The sequence below is a fragment of the Mchenga conophoros genome, linkage group LG19, assembly GCF_057382185.1.
Source record: "Mchenga conophoros isolate Kocher_MC1m ecotype Shallow Benthic linkage group LG19, M_conophoros_male_GT1.1, whole genome shotgun sequence".
Lineage (NCBI taxonomy): Eukaryota > Metazoa > Chordata > Actinopteri > Cichliformes > Cichlidae > Mchenga > Mchenga conophoros.
In genome coordinates, this window is record NC_140544.1 from 15,059,131 (window position 1) to 15,071,585 (window position 12,455).

Here is a 12,455-nt window from a genome sequence, read left to right on the forward strand (position 1 = left end):
AGGCAACACTCTCTGCAAAGTGATTAAAGTTTATTTATATAGTGCTTTTCACAGACAAGCCCCAAAAATGCTTAAAACACAATTGATATGAAAATAGAATTAAAATAAACATAAATAACAAAACAATTTCAGCAGAAGGCCTGAAAAAATGTTTTGTTTTAAAGACTCTACAGAGTCAGCTTAACAGAGCTGGAGTGGCAAACTGATCCAGAGCCCTGCTGCCACAGCCTGAAAGCCTCTGTGCCCCTCTAGTCTTCAGTCTTGTATGAGGAACAGAAACAAGCATGAACTCTTCTAAACATCAATAAAATCTATCTTTTGACAACCAAAAGCTAAATATATATTTTTATATTTATATCAGCACCGATCCATAATTAACCCTTATAACAGAAATATATCTTTAAGCTTTTTGTACATCATCTGGGATGGACTTTGTTCTTGCTTTAATATTTTATTTTATTTTCTTATTTTAAAATGAGCTAAATTTTTGTATATATATTTTATATTATATTCTCTAAAGAACATTGGATCAGTGTTCTCACAGTAAACAGCCTTACTTGTTTCTCATTTTAAGTAATAAAACTATTCAATGTATTGTTGTTTTAATGGTTCATCTCTAAATGTATTAAAGTGTAACAGCAATGAATTATATTTGTATTAATGGTATATGCATTGACTTACATTTAATAGAATTTCTAATTACTAATACTCAGTGTGTTGTTTCTGCGATGATACCAAGCAGTTTCTTTATGATTTCCAAAAACCATAAATATAATTCGGCATTGCTATTGCTTAACCCCCCCCCACCCCACCTGCTGCAGCTTCCCTTTAAATTTTCTCCAGAGCAATAACACCTTTGTCTTACAGTTTACTTTCTAAATCCTGACAGTCCAATCCCTTATTTTTATTTTTCATTATAGGTGATGAAATGACGATCTGCTACCTCCTTACTATATCTTTTATCATCTGTATTCTCTCTGCAGTTCGTAGCCGTATTCAGCATGGCCTCGTCTCCATTGCAGCCAGAACAGTTATTACCCACCTGGTAAACCATCTGGGACATTATCCCATGTCCGGAGGCCCCGCTACTCTGTCCAGTCAGGTACTGTTACTTTGAGTTTGGTGGGTTAACTAAGTTATGTTAAAGGGAGGTGACTCTGCGAAATGTTGAAAGCTGTTGTTATTTTGCTGCTGTAGTAAATATAACGTCATGTTTTGCAGGTGTGTGAAAACCAGGACAACCCGTTCTGTGAGAGTGCAGATCTTGGGCCAGAACTTTTCCATTCACCAAACCTGCAGTTCCTGGTTCTGAATGGATCCACGCTGCTGTCTGTGCTTCAGGTAAATCTTCATAAATGTTCCACTTGCTTCTAAGTGTATTTGTCAGGGTTAAACGTACATGAATTTATTACTTGAATAATTACTTTTACACCTGGAATACAAATGATGACTACTGCATTTATTATATTATTAACACATTAGTGGGGAAACAATCTTTAAATAATATAAAATATTTATTTTGTGATTTCTTTACTATTTTATTTTATTTTTTGCTTCTTCTGCCGCTATTTCCCAGATCCGATCAGAGTCCGGTGTGCCAGGAGGCGGAATGACGGCTGGTTTGTCCTCTGCTCCCGCTTGTGTTCGCGTCATCATCCGAGATGTAGCTGGAAAACACTCGTGGGACTCCGCCGTCCTCTATGGGCCTCCGCCATGTTCTCCTAACAGTCCAGCGCACACACTTTTAACACACACGCAGTCACCTCACACTACAAATCTTCATTTACGCACCCCACCAGGAGGTCTGCTGAAAAAGATGGGAGCGAAAAGAGAAGATGGCGAAGAGGACGGGCAAGAGGAGAGGGGGGCAGAGGAGGGAGTGAGAACGGATGGTGACAGGCAGGAGTATCAGGGAGAGGGAGAGGAGGAAGCAGAGGAGAGGAAAGCAAGTGAGGGGGAGAAAGAAGATCAGAGAGATGGTGGAGGTGGATTTGAAAGGGAAGAAGAAGAGGAGGAGGAGGAGAAAGATGAACATCGAATGGATAGTGAGGCAGATCCAGCAAAGTCGAGTTTAGAGCAGCATCTGGCTCCGCCATTGGCTAAACGCGTGTGTCGGGAGGCGGTGCCAGCGTGGGACTCACTGAGAGAAGGAGATGATGCACTGGATGAAATGCTGCAGTATCTGGGATACTCGAGTCCTGAGTGTCTGCAGAGAGCTGGTATTTTCTTTAATCTGAACTCTACAGCTGTTCAGCACATTCCTAAGTAGCAACTCTGATTCCTGATTGGTTCCCACAGGTATGCCGCTCAACATCCCAGCACCTCCTCCAGTGTGTGTTTCAGAGAAGCAGGAGAACGATGTGATCAATGCCATCCTGAAACAAAGTGCTGCTGAGAGAGACTTCGTCCTTCATGTGCGTGCTGCCTATGTTCACATCAATAGCAATCATTAAACTCCCGAGCCTTTAGTTATTGGACCTTCACGCATGCAGTACAGCATGTGTTTCCCTATGTGGGGATTTATTACAGTTCTATCGTCAGACTTGTTTTAAGAGTTATTGTTTGTTTTGTTTTTTTCAGCCATTGCTAATATATGTCATGATTTTTCTGTTAAAATAAGTCAACGTGTCTATTGTAGAAAAAGCTTTGTTGTCCCTACTGCACAGAATCAAAGGAACATGCCTCCTAAACACAGAGAAGCTAACTCATAATACCAAAACTGTTGTTTATTTTATCAGTGAATCCAGCATTTCTGAAGGAAAAAAGTTCATCTACACTCACTGGTAAATTTGCTAGTTACACCTTGCTAATGCCACAGAGGGCTCCCCAATTTTGCATTTAGAGCAACCCTAATTCTTCATGGCATAGATTCAACAAGGTGCTGGAATCATTCTTCAAAGATTTTTTTTCCATGTTAACATGATGGCATCACCCAGGTGTGTCAGCTGCACATCCTGTGATGTGAGTCTCCTGTTCCATTGCATCCCAATGCTTCTCTTTTGGTTTGAGAGCTGATGACTGTGAAGGCTATTTGAGTACACTGACTCTTTGTCATGTTCCAAAAAAAAAAAAAACTTATTTGAGGTGATATGAGGTTTCTGACATGATATGTTATCCTTCTGGAGATGGGTACACTGTAGTCATATAGAGATGGGCATGTCAGCCTGTCAGTAATACTCAGATCGGCTGTGGCATTTAAATGATGTTCAGTTGGTATTTATGGGCCCAAAGAAATCTTATGCCACACACCATTACACCAGCAGCCTGACCAGTGATAAAAAAAAAACAGAATAGCCTTCACGTTTACACCAAATCCTGGATCTACCATTGTTATGTCACAGCAGAAATTGAGACTCATCAAACCAGAAAATGTTTCTCTAATCTTTTGTTATACAGCTTTGTGGTATTGTGGTATCATTTTCCTGTTCTTAGCTGACAGGAGTGTCTCTCAGTGTGGTCTTCTAGTTATGGGTGTCTGAGAAAATCCCAGCAGATCAGCACTTTCTGAAATATCCAGACCATCTGACACCAACAACCACTTAAATCACCTTTGCTCTGAATTATGATGCTCAGTTTGAGCTTCAGCAGGTCATATGACCATGTTTATGCCTGAATGCACCGAGTTGCTGCCATGGGATTGTTGATTAGGTATTTGTATTAACAAGCAGCTGAACAGGTGTACCTAACAAAGTGGCCAGTGAGTGTATTAAAATTGATTTTACATCATTCTGATTTGAAAATAATCTGAGAAAAACACTTGGTTTAGTGTAGCGTGATTAAAAGCACCACCATTATGTTTGTTGTCATAAGCCTCAGTGGTGGCTGGCGCTCATTGTTGTATTTTCCATGTTTTATTAAATTTTTTGGTTTTTGTGCATTAAAATGAAGCGATCGAATGTTTCAGAGAGGTGAGGAGCTGAACATGAGAGCCGTGCATCAGACTGAACCAGAGACTCAGACGCCACAGTCGGCCTTCTATTACTGCAGACTACTGATCAACATACTGGGGCTCAACTCCTGGGAGAAGAGGTAAGATCGAGCACTGCACGCTGTGACAATCCGAAATTAAACTGGAGTTTTGGGTTAATGATATTTATGTTCGCTTTTTATCAACAGTATTTGTGCCACTTCTAAACTTTATGTTAATGATCACTTTAAAAGGGATTATTAAGGCTGTGTAATGTACCTCTGTTTTTAAGATGAGTTGTGGTCCACAGGGTAATATCTAAATGTTCAGTTAAAATTCAAATACAAAAGAAAACCTGGATAATCCTCATTTCTAAAATATAAAATGGCCCAAATTTAAAACGGACCTAATGTTTTAAACATTATGACCCAAAATAAGCAGCATAAACTTGTTTGGAAAGTATTTACAGAGGTTAGAGTCAGGAGATAATTTCCCAATGACTTCTTTAGGACCAGAAGTATTTTTGCAGCCACGGCTATCGCCCCCTGGAGACGATTAAAAAGAATGCAGGCTTCAGGAACTTCTCATTAGCTTATTTTCAGCCTGCCTTGTTAAAGACTTTTAAAACTGTCATTTTAACATCAGAGTTAATGTGGATTAAATGGCCAGTAGGGAAACTGCAGTTTTTAGCTTTGTGTTTTAATCCTGGTTGAAACACAACAGTCACAGCACACAGTAGTCGCATTAAAATTCTACTACAGTAAAAATATTTGTCAGTGTATGGTGGTGACTTTGAAAAGAGGTGATTTCTTTTATCGTTTCTACAACGCAGCGGACTTTACCAACTGTTGCTAGATGTGTAAGTGCAACATAGTTATTATATGGTACCGTCACAAAGGCTTTGCTAAAAAATATAACACACAATCACACTATATTGATATAAACAACCTTGTTGCATCCCGTATCTCATGAAAATATATCTATAGCCCTTAGATAATGTTACTCCAAATGAGTTTTCGTTTTTAACATGGATATTTTTTTTACTCTCTAGTTTAATTTTATGAATATATTATTCTTTCCATTAAGACACGATGGTTTATTCTGTCATTTAAAAGCCATAAAACATCATTTTTGTACAAGCTATACTAACTAAGAGGCTGTTTTCGATCTGGAGTGTCTCTTTGAGCAAAGCATATTCTTGCTTAATGCAAATGAAACAAAAAAAGATTCAAATTCAACAGAGTGCCCTTTTTTTTTTCTTTTTTCATTACACTTCACATTTTGCCATTCATAATGCACAGCATTTCATCTTCTCAGTGACTCTGGGCTAAAATACACAATGTCGGGGTATCACTTTAAAAGTGCCCAGCCATCTAATGGACCCTCATCGCTCTTTATACTTTATCCAGGGAATTACACTTTCTGCATTCAGCCTGCACAATAGACTTCTTAACACACTGTGCTTGTGTGTGAGTGTGTGTGTATAAAGAGTGTGTGATAATGAGTATAGTGCTCTATTGATCAAATTCAACCCATTTGGAGTTAGAATAAAAGAAGAGGAGAGAATGATCGAACGTGAAGTGGCAAATCAGAAAACAGGATGAAATGAGGCACATGTAAATGTAGACAGTGAATTTTAAAAAAAATGACATGGTGCCAGAAAAGGTGAGTGGATTTGGAAGGTAAAAATGAGAAATTTGGATGTTGGAGAAAAGGGAGAATAGACGGACAAGGATGAAAGAAAAGAAGAGATTGTCTAATCATGTGTTATTGTCTCTCCAGGTATTCATATGGGGCATTACAGATACTAAGATACTGACAGTCACCTACGTGCGTGCATGTGTGTGTCCCCTTTTATGCTTTTCCCTATAATCCAGGGTGTAAATGGAGTCTTTGAGAGCAGAGAATGAGGCCATTACCAAGTATCAGTTTAATAAAGACCAAATTGCTGTCCCCCTCTCGTTCTCTCTCTCTCTTTATCTCCTGCTCTTTCTATCCCGTTTTTCCCCTTTCTCTAAGAGTGAAAAGAGTGACGTGTCATTATCAGTCCACTCCAAGCTTCACCGCTCGAGTCTAGGTTTTATATCAGCGGTGCAGAGGTTGGGGGCTGGTCGCTGGGACACTTTGAACGGCCTCAGGACAAGTTAGTCTGCATGAAAGGCTTTTGTTTTCATTAATAATAATGTCCCTTTTCTTTTATGTTTGGACCCTGAAAGTGGCGTCGACATAAACTGCAGGCCCTGTGATGTGTGGCTGCATTTGCTCATTTATATTAAAACCCAGTAATCTGTATTTGTAAGGCCAGAGTTGAGGCAGCAGCTTCAGAAACCCAGCACCTCCCCTGCCTCTTACACACATTTTGTTTTATATTGAGAACAAAACATAGTAAAAATTGGACTGCAAATACCCCCTGAAGCCATTTTAGACAGACCTACAGGAAAACCAACATGCTATGTGATTGTGTTTAGTAGTAGCAATTACTGGACAACCACAGCTGTCAACAACAGCTGGTAACCCCCAGCCCACGTTAAAATGATTTAGAGGACCCAAACAGATTAGCCACAAGGGACTGAATGTTAAAATCCTTCTTTAAAATCTGGGTTGTGGTCATTTATGGGTGATCTGTCAGTGTGCGTCTTCCTCAGTCTCCACTCCTCCTCTCTATAGTCTTGTATTAAAATGAGGTTTTTTTCCTCAAGCGCTGAGTTTGTGGATCTAGAAGAAGCATGTTATAGGGTGTCAATAGAAGAACTGTGGTACTGCATGGGGAAGTCAAAAGTGACAGATGTGAGGCTAGTGCAGGACATTTACTGCATAGTTAAAGGCTAAAAGGTCCATTCAGAGGCAAGAAGTGATCAGGGACTATGTTTAAAGATACCTATAATTCCTAAATAGATCATGCAGTGCAACAGGTAATATTGTTAAACTCCTTGAATTAAAGCTAAAAGTCTCCATTTCAGTCTCACCTTGATTGTTTGATTATTATTATTTTTAAATCCCCTTCAATAGTATGATAGTATGGTCCAAAACGAGGGGGAAAAACAACATTGTCATGCTTTAAACCCTTGTGGACTTTAAACAGCACTTCTTATTTTGCCATTGTGTGAGGGTGACAAAAACCTGCAACCAGCTAATTAGTAGAGACAGGAGTGACAGCCGGGCAGTGATCAGGCAGTTCAATCTTAATGATGATTAATGGTTCCTGACTTGTGCACTTCTGTCTTACAGGAGTAGTTTTCACTTGCTGAGGAAGAATGAGAAATTACTGAGAGAGCTGAAGAACCTGGATTCACGGCAGTGGTGAGGAGCCTGGAAAAAATCCATCTTTTCTGTTCATTCAGCTTTTTGTCCGATCATACTTTGAACCGGTTTGGTGTTGCAGCTTTAATAGGTTCTCATCTGTTTTGTTTTGTTTTTTCTTCATTCTCTTCCAGCCGTGAAACCCATAAAATTGCAGTATTTTACGTGGCTGAAGGCCAAGAGGACAAACACTCCATACTGACTAACACAGCTGGCAGCCAGGCATATGAGGACTTTGTTTCTGGACTGGGGTGGGAGGTGAGAACACATTTATACATATATTACTTATCATTATTATGGATTTAGCATTATCAGGACCATTTCAAAGTAATGAAAACCTAAACAGTCACCTGTATGTTTTATTCTTTTTAGCAGTGTGTGATGAAGCAAAACACATAATTAATGCAATAACAGTAATATTTCAGCCTATGAAACCAAATACTGTGAATTCTGCTTAAGTCATCTTTAGTGAATACATGTACTCTAAGGTTTAATATAATCAGCTTTGGCACACAGCTGTGGCCCACCTTGTTCAAACCTTCTGTTTGTGAATGGCAGCCAATCAGGAGGATGCCAGGAGGAAAATTCACATTTTAATTAGGCAAAATAAGTTAAAACAGTTTGCAGATACTCATATGCTATGCCTCAGAGCTTGGATTGTTTTTCACTGGTGATTGTTGATAAAAATTGTGGGGGCTTAGAAGGGCGTGAACCACTGGCTTAAAGGGGAAGGAGCTAAAGTGGCTCGTTTCAGACAGAGGTGGAACATTAAGCCGAAGTAAAAGATAAATAGTTATATTTTGAACTAGAATCCATGCAGTGCTATTCCAGCAGAGTTCAAGAATTAAAATCTGGAGAAAGGAAGTTTGAAATTTGGGAAATTAGCTGGTTATTTAGGATCATTTACTGCTACTGACAAAAACTTGTTTTCTTTATAATATGTTAGCACTTTGATTAGATGTTTAGGGACAAGAATATAGCGTGAACACAATCCACAGCATTTATAGCCTTACATAATATGAAATAAGCTAACTGAACGCAGAGGTTATATTTTGCTAAATGGACCTCGCTTGATATTGTTTGTGTGCTTGGGCCATTTAGGTGGACCTGCCCACTCACTGTGGTTTCATGGGAGGCCTTCAGAGAAATCGCAGCACAGGCCAGACCACTCCTTACTACGCCACTTCCACTACTGAGGTCATCTACCACGTCTCCACTCGCATGCCCCACGACCAGGACCTTAACCTCACCAAGAAGGTAACACACTCGACACAGTTTATCTAGACATGCAGATGGATGTATACAGGCTCTCTGTGAAGGGTGCTAGTTCCTCTTCGGTGTTTTTTGTTTTTTTGTTTCTTATAGAGTGTTAATAGTGCTCCCCACTGTAGCAGTAGTAAATTTATAACCAGTCGCAATTAAGTATGAAATATGTGTCATTAGCAGCACTTTATTTGCTGTTTTGGGCAACACAAAAAACCACTGTGACATTTCAAAAATTGTCAAAATTGCTTGATAGATGGATGGAAACATCTCCCAGACTACATCTGACTGTGTTTTATGTGCTGTGGAAAAGAGTAATTAGTAATAATGAGCATGCTTATTGTTCTAATTTCACTTCTTTTATGTAGTGAGGGGACAAGAACTCCTTAGTCCTTCTTTTCGTCCACCCACACCTCTTTGATGAGCATAGGTACACACTCACACCACTCTGATGTCAGTGCTTCTACCCCACACCAATGCATTCAATAATTCCTCGGAGCAATCACGCCTGTATTTGTGCAGTGTGGCGCGTGGGGTTGTATCAGCCTCTAGGCAGCCAGGTTTATTGTGCGTGTGTGCGGTTGTGTGTGTGTGTGTCTGTGTACACACCTGTCATCCCCCAGGCACTGGGCGCTCTGCACATGGCCATAATGTCCCCATAATCAGATCATACTTCCTGCTTCTCGGCCTATCACGTCGCTTCAGGCTCCTGATTGGATTATCACCGCCTGGTCCGACACCATCAGTCTCCCTGATCAGCTGATGGCCCCATCAAACACGCATAGTCACATACGGACACGCACACACGCCACTGTGAACCCGTTTAACGTGACACAAACACACATCCACGGCAGGTTTCATTCACATCCATCTGCCCAAATAACCGCACAGCCATACATTTGTGTTAATGCTGGACAAAGCGAGTGTACACAGGCTTACAGACACAGTTTGACAAACGTGTCCACAAACAGGTTAAACTGAGATTTATCATTGCCACCCACTGAAAATACAAACAGTGTTGTCCATCGCAGGACATTTTTCCAGGTCTACGTCGTGGTCTGTCTCATCTGTGCAAAACACGATTAAATGATTAAAGCTGCATTACACCAGGTGATCGTGGCATCAGAGATGACATCACTCTGAGCTTTGTCACTGAAACATTTTTAAAATAAAAGTACAGCTCAGAGAGGCATATCAGACACCAAGACTCCAGACTGCCTTAAACTGTGCCACCTAATTGTTCTGACACCCAAAAAATACGACTTGAGGCTCATAACTCTTTCTTAAAGTGCAGTAATGGAAAGAGCATCAGTTCCCAGTATTACTGATGACTGTGAGTATCCTGCAGACACAGGAGGGGGTTTAGATTTATTCAAGGCAAAACTTCACAGATATATCAACTTTATGCTTTTCCCATCAAGTTCTGTCAGGTTAATTAAGCCTATAACTCACTGTATTCAGGTAAATTCAAGTCAGTGCTGCATGTTGGCGAAATCACGTCCAAATGTGTTAAATAATGCTTACATTTAAAAAAAAAAAAATTTAGTTGACCCCAAGCTTGTATACGAGCTGAGGATCAAGCGATGAACTCCAGGGTCAATGCAAAAGTGCAAAAACCTGCAATTCCTCCAGTGGCCACTTGATGCTGGCTAAACAAGTGAGTCAGTTCACAAAGACTAAAATAACCCAGTTAATAACTAATATCCCCATCGAAACAACTGTACTGTTCTAACTACGGAGCCCCGCAGGGGACATGGGAGAAAAAAAAATTAAGACGGACTTTTGCGGGATCTCGCAAAACTATCTCGGGATCTCGCAAAACTATCTCGGGATCTCGCAAAACTATCTCGGGATCTCGCAAAACTATCTCGGGATCTCGCAAAACTATCTCGGGATCTCGCAAAACTATCTCGGGATCTCGCAAAACTATCTCGGGATCTCGCAAAACTATCTCGGGATCTCGCAAAACTATCTCGGGATCTCGCAAAACTATCTCGGGATCTCGCAAAACTATCTCGGGATCTCGCAAAACTATCTCGGGATCTCGCAAAACTATCTCGGGATCTCGCAAAACTATCTCGGGATCTCGCAAAACTATCTCGGGATCTCGCAAAACTATCTCGGGATCTCGCAAAACTATCTCGGGATCTCGGGATCTCGCAAAACTATCTCGGGATCTCGCAAAACTATCTCGGGATCTCGCAAAACTATCTCGGGATCTCGCAAAACTATCTCGGGATCTCGCAAAACTATCTCGGGATCTCGCAAAAGTTTTAGCCGCATTCTTCCCGTTAGCTCGAAGCTAACGGGAGGTCGAGACCCACTACAGCAGGGAGGAACATCGCTTTCCCGGCAAATCGTGCCTCGACCTCCCGGTCGGCTTCGAGCCGGCGTCCGAAGAATGCGGCTAAAAGTTTTGCGAGATCTCGCAAAACTTTTGCGAGATCTCGCAAAAGTTCGTCTTAATTTTTTTTTCTCCCATGTGCCCTGCGGGGCTCCGTAGTAACTCATCTCTCTGATGGGCAGCAGTAAGCTGACAGTTGACTGTAAGGCCTCACCTTCACTAGTTCCAGTCTTTGAACTGGACTAGCTGATAAGTTATAGGCACTAATGTATGTAACGGGTAGTGTAACATAAATCCCACCATGTGTAAAATACAGTATGTGATGTCTACAAACCAAATTACATCATTAAACTTTGCATCCCGGTGCACTATTTAATTAGTCATAAAAGTAACTGCAGTTAAACATTTAAAAGGATCTGTCTTCAGCGTGTTTGTCTCATGGCCGAGGACAAGACTGGCAGCTATCAGAAGGTGTGTACAGAGACCTCTGTACACACCTTCTGGAGGACAACCCCCACCTGCCACCTCTGGGAGGTGGCAGGTGGGGGTGTGTGTTTTGGCAGACATCAAGGTTAATGACTGAGCTGTCACCAGCCCCGACTGTAGTCGGCGTGGGTGTGAATCTCACACACAGTCAGAGGATCACACACAATCCCATCTGTCTTCGAGCCCCTACTCCATCTTTCCGGGGCTTCACTTTGTCTTGTTGTCCACTCTCCATCTTCACACACGCACTCCATCACGGCCAGGGCCACCTAAACCACATATACACACAGACTTCAAAGCCTTGGGGTTATGATGGATACAGCCTATCCAGCTCCGTTTGCAGATCCCTCTCGGTCAATGTTGGTGTTTGAGTAATAATGTATATTTTTCTTCCATTTTGATTCTATTAATTTCTTTTCTTTCTTTTTTGCCTCTCCAGCTCAGACATCTTGGCAACGACGAAGTCCACATCGTCTGGTCAGAACATTCCAGGGACTACCGCCGCGGGATCATCCCCACTGAGTTCGGAGATGTGCTAATCATCATCTACCCCATGAAGAACCACATGTATTCCATCCACATACTCAAAAAACCAGAGGTAAACACGCAGGACTAGGCAGTTGTTCCTTACACACAGACCTTTAAAGCTCATTATTAAAACCTGGCATGGTAATTTAACTGCCCCCTGAGCTTATCACTGATGGCTATCTGTGTCACCTTTTGTGGGAATTGTTGGCCAATCAATGTAATCTTTCCCATTATCAGTGGCAGCAGTGCCAAATTAAAGGAAAAATCGAAACACTTTTCTAAATGCAGCCTTTTTTAGCTGTATTTGTGGCAAAGCAACAATGAAATGTTAAATAAGTGAAATGTTCACTTATTAAAAGTCTTACTTAGTTAGCCATTTTTGTATTTTTTTTTATACTTGTGTGGATTTGGGGAAAATTTGGTTGGAGAAAAAAAATGAGAACAATATTTGGTCCATGATTTTATGTTTCCTACCAGACCCCACAGATATGCATCCAGATTGACTAACAATCCTAGAGAGAGTCTTGCCCCAAGTCTTTCTGATCTGGTTAATGTATCAGTCTAAAGCACACAGACATTAATACCACAGCACTGATGGCATAACTCTATTTCAAACAAGCCCTAACA

General features: G+C 40.9%; 1 protein-coding gene across 5 annotated transcripts in view; it reads left to right on the plus strand.

The window, feature by feature from the left end:
- ralgapa1 (Ral GTPase activating protein catalytic subunit alpha 1) overlaps positions 1-12,455 on the plus strand; it is an 85,422-nt gene that overhangs the window by 37,918 nt on the left and 35,049 nt on the right. For all 5 annotated transcript variants that reach the window (XM_085258063.1, XM_085258064.1, XM_085258066.1 and 2 more), the window contains 9 exons: positions 984-1,102; positions 1,222-1,341; positions 1,577-2,219; positions 2,299-2,414; positions 3,905-4,029; positions 7,136-7,207; positions 7,342-7,465; positions 8,309-8,464; positions 11,740-11,898. In XM_085258063.1, the coding sequence (XP_085114189.1) occupies positions 984-1,102; positions 1,222-1,341; positions 1,577-2,219; positions 2,299-2,414; positions 3,905-4,029; positions 7,136-7,207; positions 7,342-7,465; positions 8,309-8,464; positions 11,740-11,898 (1,634 nt within the window). The remainder of the gene's footprint in view (positions 1-983; positions 1,103-1,221; positions 1,342-1,576; positions 2,220-2,298; positions 2,415-3,904; positions 4,030-7,135; positions 7,208-7,341; positions 7,466-8,308; positions 8,465-11,739; positions 11,899-12,455) is intronic.